General features: G+C 40.9%; 1 protein-coding gene and 1 non-coding gene across 2 annotated transcripts; both read left to right on the forward strand.

The window, feature by feature from the left end:
* Positions 1-2,871: 2,871 nt before the first annotated feature.
* ddx54 (DEAD (Asp-Glu-Ala-Asp) box polypeptide 54) lies at positions 2,872-9,835 on the forward strand. Its single transcript, XM_010784065.1, has 20 exons — positions 2,872-3,160; positions 3,790-3,913; positions 4,085-4,155; positions 4,251-4,436; positions 4,532-4,581; positions 4,692-4,733; positions 4,827-4,922; positions 5,048-5,169; positions 5,289-5,350; positions 5,670-5,801; positions 5,955-6,165; positions 6,284-6,415; positions 6,497-6,718; positions 6,815-6,888; positions 6,985-7,218; positions 7,751-7,899; positions 8,003-8,116; positions 8,225-8,335; positions 8,436-8,536; positions 8,960-9,835. The coding sequence occupies exons 1-20, from the start codon at positions 3,047-3,049 to the stop codon at positions 9,268-9,270; spliced, it is 2,658 nt and encodes an 885-aa protein (XP_010782367.1). The 5' UTR covers positions 2,872-3,046; the 3' UTR covers positions 9,271-9,835.
* Positions 3,253-3,324, forward strand: trnac-gca (transfer RNA cysteine (anticodon GCA)). Its single transcript has one exon. It is a non-coding gene; the product is annotated as a tRNA-Cys (tRNA).
* Positions 9,836-10,094: the final 259 nt, after the last annotated feature.

The raw sequence follows: 10,094 nt of genomic DNA on the forward strand, positions 1-10,094 counted from the left end.
AACACCCGCACCCCCCCACCTAATCACCTGAATCTCTTCCAAGAACACCATTGTGTTCTTTTTAACAAAATATCTCTCAGAGGGGTGTGGGGAGTGGCTCCTTATTTTCATCTAAAGTAACAGAAAGAGAATCAGCACTTTTAAAACAGGGCTGAAACAGAGGGGTTTATGGGATGCTACAATGCATGATCTGTTTGGTGTTTGGAGCCAAACACTTCAGAGACATGTTTTGTATATATCTGAGACCTATAATATATTGATGAAAAACAGTATAATAGGTAACCTTTAATGCACAACCTAGATAAGTGACAAAATGTTCAAATTGATAAGAGTTTAGACTAAGGAGGAGCAGTATTTCAGTTGCAAAATTCACAAATACTCTAAGAGTTCCCAATTAGGATAGAATCATTTAATGGGATGCAACTCCAAAGCTGATACAGTATTTTCTCTCACGCAGCCATTTCAAACTTTTTTGAGCAGCTGTTATCCGATTTCTGAGATTAATTTTCCCCTTGGATGTACTGCGTTTGGCCTGGAAAATCAAACCAGCATTTGATGGCTTGCTGGAGGGACATGATATGCTGCAAAAAAAACCTCGCAATGCTAATTGGATGTTTTGGACTATTTTTAAAAGGTCCACTGAATCTATGATTGGCCTTTTAAAGAGCACTTGATAAATAATTAAATCGACACAGATAGAGTAGAAGAATATTTAACTGCTTCCCCCGTTTAAAGTCTTAGTTTTACAAACCATCAGCTCAATAATCTCTTAATTTAAATACACCCCCCCAATCTCCAAGGTTTAGAAGCGGCATCTGCTACACACACTCTGCTGGAGAAGAAATCCAACCTGAGACATGTTGACATTTGTTTTCTTATTGACTTTCATTCAGCCTGTTTAGTCTCTGACTGAAGAGTGAACCAGCATATTTGTGTGTGATTTAAAGTTATCAGTGACACGATTTACACTGTATGTTTATGAAAGGTCAAATACCCTGCTGTAAATCCCGTATAGATCAGGATGCAGTTTAGCTTGGCATACAGTAAATCCGTGTAAATCTATGTATGTTGGTCCTTCATAGATCTTATCTTTATATGAAATCAATGGCAGTGCTCTTAGACGCTATGTCGCCATGCTCCCAATAGGAAAATTAAAAATATGCCACCCTATTTTCTTTCATAGCCAATTTCGGAAAAACTAAAACTACCTCAAGAATATAAAGCAACACCAGAAAATAGACTAATTTGTAGATGCATTGTGATTCAGGAGCCTGGTTTCAGTGTGAGAGCGCTACACAGTGGGGGTTTTGAAAGTGAAGACACTGCCAGGAGCTTTGCAGGCTGACCTGATACACTCGGATGCCAACTCTCGCTTCATTTAAATGCCAGGTCAAAAGCACCAAAACATTGCCGTCCCTGCCAACAACACATCTCAATCTTCCTCAGGCTTTATCAATTAAGTGACCTTTGTAGGTTACATGCTGCACCCTATTGCCTGTGAGTGTCTGTCAGAGCGTCCTGCACAGACTTGGCTCCGGGCCACGGCTGCAGGGCTCTGTGAGGGAATATGAAAGGCATTAGTTGCAGACTGTTGCCATGGTGTTGACTTATTTACTGTACATCAGCCCACTGACTTCAAACAGCACAGTAGGCTACATGTCAGTGTTATCATCCAAAGGATACATTTCCTCTGGATGATTAAACAAATATATAAACCGTGACTTCTTATAAACAACAGATAGACATAAGCAAATGCAACAAGTTATATATGACATGCTGAACAATGGGAAATGTGCATTATTAGAAAATGATAAATCAAAGCCACACTATATTTATTGATTTGAAAAGACATACGAACTATGAAAAGATTGTTACAAGCTGGCTCCTTTTGATCAAAACAGAAATTAAATTTACAAATAATCTGAAGAAACACTCTGCTGAGATGTATTTATATTATTGGCTCCTGATCACAAACATGCTGCATATCTCAGAGCTCATTGATGTCCTGGGCAGCTGTTTTTCTTCAGCAGCAGCAGACCTCACTTTTCTTTTTAAACGTATAACGTCACTGACATTTACATTTTGAAGGCTTCAAGGGACACATTTTTAGAAAAACTTTTAATCTAAACCTTTCGTCAAACTAAATAACAATTAAAAGAAAATATTAGATCCCGTAGCAGATTCAACTGACTGTGTTCAATTAATTTGGATGCAAGGCTGTAAAGCAATGATACTCAAGATAAGCTTTGGGAGGGCAACATTAAGGAATGGACTGGAAGCTTTGCAGCAATGACATGGTATTATTTGACAAAGAAGGATATGACAAAATACAGAATTGTTTTAAATACTTACCACATTTGTTTTTATAATTTTTAAGAAATCTTTTTGCAAAAAATATGAACTATGGGCAGATAGAACCTGACATTTTAGATACAAACAAACCAAAAAAAGCCTGACATCTGCAAATCAGTATACAGGATGCCGCTCCTCTCTGTTCACCAGGGCTATTAAATCTCAGTGATATATCAATCTTCTCCACTGAATTAATACAGTAACTTAAAAGGGGATTGAAAAGCAAGACTGGAAAATTGTGTTATATGGTGGGATTCAGCTCCTGGAGTAATGGCTTTGAAGTACAGCTCATCAAATCTGCATGAGCTGAAAGTAAATGAGACATTGTTACATAAGATGTTTGGAAGCGTTTCAAAGAGTTTGAAGATAATATAATTACACAACCTACAATGTAATACTCATAGACTGGTAATACTCTATGCATAATTAAATATTTGAATGCACTGATTGTATAGCTGGAGGCTCCGTAGCAGTAGGTGGCAGTGTTTAACATTGGGCGACATACTGGTGTCCACACAAAGCGGAAGTAGAAGCAGAAGAAGAAGCCCACACGTGTGTCTAACATGTCTGCCTGCCGTGTTGTTATGTGTTGAGAAGCCGTGAGCTGTTTTGACTTGTCTTTCACACCGTTTTATTTCATAAACCGTACAGAAAAGTTACCAACAGCAGTGTAAGAAAGCATTAAAGCTTCAAGATGGCGGAGAGGAAGAAGAAACTGACGAAGAAGAAGAGCTACCCAGGCAGCAAAGATCAGGAGGACTCCGACTTTGAGCTGGCTGCGGAACCTAAAGACGACGACGATGATGATGTAAGGAACAGCAACAACTTATTTAGTAGTTTTCCTATTATGGTATATCCCGTTGGCAGGTAATAACTATTTTCCCGTCATAACTTGTATGCGGGGGTATAGCTCAGTGGTAGAGCATTTGACTGCAGATCAAGAGGTCCCCGGTTCAAATCCGGATGCCCCCTGGTTTTTGTTTTGACAAGCTTTCCTTGTATGACATACATATAATATACCCAGGTTTATTATCTGTTCTCATCCGTAGTTTTATTTATCATTTTTCCAACTATATTGTGGCACAGAAGTAAGTGTGCATAGACTCCTTTTAGTTCATCTACTTCCTTCAAGAAACCGCTCACATCAAGGTCTTGTGATTATCTCTAACCATGATCTGGAAAGAGACTTTTAAGTTATGATACTGTGCGGAAAAAGTTAATTGAAATGGGAGACATCCTATGCCCAGCAGCATATTCAGGGGCAGCTTGAGCACTATGTTGTCAGAATTATCAAGGGAAAACATCTACTTCTCCTTACATCAGAAGAAAACATGTTAATGGATGAATTTACCAACACGTATTGATATACTTGGCGCGTTTTGAGGTACCTCTCTTGTGTTGTTAACAAGCTATTGTGTTTACTTAATGTCTTCACAGATTGGAAAGAAACTCCTATGCCTCTCCACATCAGACTGGATGTCAGATGTGGAGCCCGACACCAGGATGCTTGTCAGAGCTCAGAACAAGAAGAAGAAGAAGTCAGGAGGCTTTCAGTCCATGGGTAAGTCCCAGTGAAGGGTGCACAGATAGGGATGCTTTTCCACTGGTAACCTGCAGATACTAAGGGATTCACAATATTGGAGTTTTGCCAATATTTACCTAAACATTTGAGCTAAGGAAGTCTGGTTCACAGTTTCAATAGATGCAATAAATACATTATTGTTTATTTCAGGTCTGAGTTACCCTGTATATAAAGGTGTCATGAAGAAGGGTTACAAAGTCCCCACTCCGATCCAAAGAAAGGTAAGTTAATACTTTTTCTGGATTGCATAATCAAACATATGTTCCTTCTAACAGCAGACTATTTCATTCCCAATTATCCTCTTCACCACTTTCAGACGGTCCCAGTGATTTTGGATGGCAAGGATATCGTAGCCATGGCGAGGACCGGCAGCGGTAAGACAGCTGCCTTCTTGGTGCCCATGTTTGAGAAGTTAAAAGCCCCCTCATCCACAGGGGCCCGTGCCCTCATCCTGACCCCCACCAGAGAGTTGGCACTGCAGACCATGAAGTTCACAAAAGAGGTTCGTAATCAGATGAATGTTTGTTGATTTGCTGACTAATATTAAGTGGCATCCCTGATTGTTTTTATAACTGTTTCACTGTTTTTGTATTGTAGTTGGGGAGATTCACTGGCCTCAAGACTGCTCTGATCCTTGGTGGTGACAGGTGTGTGTCTTCTTAATATTCCTGTGCTGTTAGTTGTCTATTGTACTCTCAGATATATAGAGTTGTCTTTTTGATTTTGCATTAATGAAAATGTCCCTGCTTTTTTCCAGAATGGATGATCAGTTTGCCGCTCTTCATGAGAACCCTGACATGTGAGTGTTTTTGAAATTGCTCATAATGTCGTTTCTCCTCATCCATGTACTGTATGTTGTAATCCTGATCTCTGACCCCCCCCCCCCCCACAGAATCATCGGTACCCCCGGTCGTCTCATGCACGTCATCATGGAGATGAACCTGAAGCTGCAGAGTATGGAGTATGTGGTGTTTGATGAGGCTGACAGGTGAGAGTTGGATTTCTTTATAGGTGTTTCATTGATATTTCACAGCTTGGATTCACACCTGCTGCCATGTATGTGTGTGTGTGTGTATGTATGTGTGAACGTTTCGGTGTTCTTCTTCCTCTCAGGTTGTTTGAAATGGGTTTTGCCGAACAGCTTCAGGAGATCATCCGGAGGCTTCCAGACAGCAGACAGACTCTGCTGTTCTCTGCCACTCTGCCCAAACTGCTGGTGGAGTTCGCCAGAGCTGGTGAGACAATCTGTTGTACATGCATCCATCATGTTTAAATATGGTTTCGAATATAATCATCATCATCAAATTATGCATAACACACAGTTTACTAAATCATTTATTTATATGTTTTGCAGGGCTGACTGAACCAGTGTTGATTCGTTTGGATGTGGATTCTAAACTCAGTGACCAAATCAAGGTAAAGAAAGGACAGTTTAATACACATGAAATAATTGCTAGAATGATCCAATAACACCAAGGTTGAAAGGAAAACATTTGTTTTACTTTTCTCATAATAAATGAAGGATATGTTGAATTATAATATAATTTATTTTGGCTTGTTAATGCATAATTGTGACCTGAGAAACCTCATGTTCAGACCTCTGTTATTAATTGCTTTAAAATATGAATGAATAACTTTTTTAAAGGTGCAAATTACATCGAAGGCTTGTAGCTAAATCTTCTCTTCATATTTGTCCATCATTTACCAAATCTAAATGTCTCCTGTCTTCCCTCAGCTGTCATTTTTCCATATACGCGTGGATGACAAGCAGGCACTGCTGCTCCACATGCTGAGGAACATAGTGAAGCCTCAGGAGCAGACGGTGGTTTTCGTAGCCACCAGACATCACGTAGAGTACATCAAGGAGGTGAGATCCAAACGGCAGATGTGTCTCTCTTTGTGTGTATTTTTCCCTCAATGGAGCCTCACACACTCGAGTCCAGTGTTGTTAGTTTCTTTATATTTATAAAAAAGAAAAACATCTTTGCTTCACGGTATTTACTTTTGTTTTAATCTCCAGTTGCTGACTTTAGAAGGCATCGAGTGTGCCTACATCTACAGCGCCCTCGATCAGACTGCCAGAAAGATCAACATAGGGAAATTCACGCACCGGAAAGCCATGGTGCTCATTGTGACGGATGTTGCTGCTCGTGGTATTGACATTCCCATGCTGGACAATGTCATCAACTACAACTTCCCCTCCAAGCCCAAGCTCTTCTTGCATAGAGTTGGTGAGTGGCTTAGAAAACACTATTTTGTTTAACCTCTTTCAATTTTGACACATTTTATTTGCGGGAAGAACTTACGAGGTTATTTTGCAATTGGTCATCATCTGTGTTTTCCCATCAGGTCGTGTGGCACGTGCTGGACGCAGTGGTGTCGCTTACAGCATGATTGGTCCAGACGAAATGCCTTTTGTCTACGACCTTCACCTCTTCCTCGGAAGACCTGTTGTGTTCGCCACACCTGCACTCCCACAAGGTAGGCTTTGACTGCTGAAAAAACTCTTGGATTGATAATTTGTCACGTTCTCCAATCCAACCATCTTCTTCCCTCCTTCAGATTCAGAGGGTGTGTTTGGTCGAGTCCCTCAGAGTCTCCTGGATGACGAAAGTTCTCATTTGGTCACGGCTCACGAAAACTCCCTGGACCTGCAAAACATGCTCCATGTCTCGGAGAACGCCTACAAACAGTACCTGAAGTCTCGACCAAGCCCCTCACCTGAGTCCTTCAGACGGGTCAAAAACACAGATCTGTCCAGCATGGCTGTTCATCCGTTACTAGGTCAGTTTGGAGGGGAATGAACTATAGAGACAACAGTGATGATGATACTCTGACTGTAGTTGGTAACATTTTTTATTTTTATTGATCTTTTATTAGGGTCAGGTTTGGAGAAAATGGAACTGGAGCGCCTTCAAATAGTTGATGCCATCAAAGGCTACAAATCTAAAGCGGTGAGTTACCATAGATAATGATTCCGGTTTCTCATAGCGCTGCAATGTTCTGCTTATCTGTAATAACGCAAACTGCCTTCTTGTGTCTCTTTGTAGACTATCTTCGAAATCAACGCCAACAATAAGACACAGGCTGGGGGGGTGATGCGGGCCAAGCGCTCCAGAGACAAACCGCTGGTGGAGAAATTCAGCAGACAGAGGGACAGCCTGGCTGCAGAGAGCCTGCTGCATCAACCTGTCAAACCCCCCCCCACCCCACCACCACCATCACCACCACAGCTGACGATGAGGACGATGCAATGCACAACTCAGACGAAGATGAAGACGATATAAAGGCAAGCAACTCAAACGTCTTGCATTTCTTTGTCCTCTTGGGTTTCCTTTTATCATGGGTGCTCCACATCCAGTGTCTTTGGTCATCTGTAATTAATACAGGTGGAAGAAATGGCATATAGCGCTGTCCCACATTAAAATCAACTAAGTACAAACAAGCAATTATATGTTATTATAAGACAAAAGTGCTGTGGAAAATCCTTTTTAATATTCTGCTTATTACTTTCATCTTAATCCTTTTGTCCAGGTCAGAAAACATCTCAAGTCGTCATGAAGTATATTTCTTGATTAGTCTACCAATCCCAAAGATATTACATTTATTATGTAATCTGATAGAAAAGCAGAAATATCAACAGAGTTCCTGATTCATCTAATCTTCATTGACTCATCAATTATCTGAATATAATCTGTATTTTTTAACGTTTCATAAGACCGAGCAGCATCTCTTACTAAACTACAAAATCTTGATTTTATACACGGCATGAAATGCTAAAAAACCTAAATATGTAATGCTTTCTCTTTCCACCAGGGGGTGTTCTCGTTGGTATTAGGTGGAAAAAAGAGAAGCATGGAGGACGGTTTTGAAGAATGGCCAAAGCACAAGAGGAGCAGACAGTCGGGCAAAGACTCCGAGTTTTACATCCCCTACAGACCCAAAGACTTCAACTCTGAGAGAGGGTGAGGCGACCATTGAGGCTTCTTTAAAATGTGAAAAGATGACATTGTGCATGGTTAAATAATTGCTCATTATAACCCTAACTCATGTTCTGTGTGGTATTAGGTTGAGTCTTGGTGGAGAGGGCACTGCCTTTGATCAGCAGGCCTCCTCAGCTGTCCTGGACCTGATGGGCGATGATGGAAACAAGTTAAACCAAAACAAGAGTGTGATGAAATGGTGAGGATTTAAAGATGCTCTGTGCCCGCCCTTCTACTGTTTCTGACACCTCGTGCTTCTGATTCTGCCTCATTTTACCTTAATTAAGTGTCTGTTTATCACTCCTAGGGACCGTAAGAAGAAGCGCTTTGTGAGAGAGGTAGGAAAGGAGGACCATAAGAAGAAGATCAAAACCGATGGTGGACAGGTCATCGCCAACAAGAAGAACAGGAAGAACTTGTATCCTCTTTGTGTCCTTGTTCGGTTTTACTGTTCTCTCTCACTCTGACAAAATGTAGCTGTGATGTTGAGACGTTGTGTCCCTTAACGATATGTGAAGTTACGAGGAGTGGAAGAAAAAGTACAAGTTTGACGACGGTGGAGCTGGATCAGATGGAGAAGAAGGAGGAGGAGGACGAGGAGGAAGGAGACCAGGAGGAGGTAAAAGAGCATCTCTAGCCGTGAATTTGATTTGTACTTAGATGGGTAATTTAAGGCAAGCAAGCGTCAAACCAAAACACGAATAGACAATCCCTGTACAAGAAAAAATTGCCGCAATATCTGAAAAAACAACTGTATATATATCAGTCTACACACAAAGGGAACTGATCGTCACTGTGGCTGGTCACCAGTTGAATGGCTTCTATAATAAAACCAATTGATCATCCATTCAAAAATGCCCAACTAGTTTATCAAACCAGAATATTTTAAATAACCCAAACTACAATGTTGATGTCAGCTTTAATTTACAACCATAAAGATAACTTGCGTTCTACATGAAAAGTCTATAGTCACATGTTATATCAAAAAGTACCAGTATCATTTCTTTTCTTAATCCTTCTTTGTGTGTCTTCCACCTCCCAGGTCGAGGTCGTGGTGCTGCTGGTGGTGGTGGTGGTCGTGGTGGTGGCCGTGGACGAGGTCGTGGAAATAATCCTAACTTCCAGAGTCCCGGAGGACTGCAGCAGAAACCCGGCGGCAACAGAGTGCGCTCAGAGCTGAAGAGCAGCGACCAGATCCTGAAGCAGCGCAAGAAAGACCAGAAGCACCAGTTCCTACAGAGCGGCGCCCTACAGAATGTCCGTAACAAGAACAAAAAGTGGGCCGGAGAAGTCAAGAAGTCAGGTTTCGGACGGGGTGGTCCGAAGAAGGGTAAAATGAAGAAGAGACTCTGAGGAGGACACTGAGTGAATAATATCAGAGAGAGATGGAGGGCACTACGGAGGACTGGATGATGAGGTCCATTATCTTCAAAACCAATTACACAGTTTCACGGTGTCTCTCACGATGGATTGAATAAGAAGACGAGTTGAGGAACTTCTGGCCTCAGAGTATGTATAAGAAGAATTCGATAAACTGGATTGTCTTCCTTTGATTTGTGTAGTGAGATATTCTTATACACATAAACTGATGGCAACATACAGATTTGAATAAGACGTTATTCCGTGTCTTCATTTGCGGTCAGTTGCATGTTTATGCAACAAAAAAAGGTGTGTTTATAAAATGACTTCAAAATATATATACATTTTCATTCTTGAAGTTGTGTTCTTTAATAGCTGCACCTGGTTATAGTCCACAGTTTTGAAAAGCAGATTCCTTGTGTCTGGAAGAAAGTTTTTAAGATGGGATGACAATATAGCTAAATTAAACGGTGTCATAGTATCAGGGGAACTGTGGTCTGACTGTCTATCTGGAGCCGTTTTGTACATTTAAATAAAGCCCAGTCAGGGTTGCTTCAAAGTAAGTCTGTATATCTTTTGTTATTGTTTGTGTTAGCTCCAGTGGATGATGGGAATGAAAAACAAGGTACTGGGTTGTAAGGATGTTTTCCAGGTAACCTTGGATTGAGGGAGAATGCAAAGTCCACAACAGGTTTTTCACCAAATGATGTGATCAATAAGGGGTTGAATCCACCAGTTGTATTCTTTCTTGAATCAAGTAGTTATAAATAGTACAGCATCCTAATAAGGTACAATGCTGCACTCTTTTGGTGGAAACG

This window comes from Notothenia coriiceps, unplaced genomic scaffold, assembly GCF_000735185.1.
Source record: "Notothenia coriiceps isolate Sejong01 unplaced genomic scaffold, NC01 NC01_scaffold00000666, whole genome shotgun sequence".
Taxonomy (NCBI): Eukaryota; Metazoa; Chordata; class Actinopteri; order Perciformes; family Nototheniidae; genus Notothenia; species Notothenia coriiceps.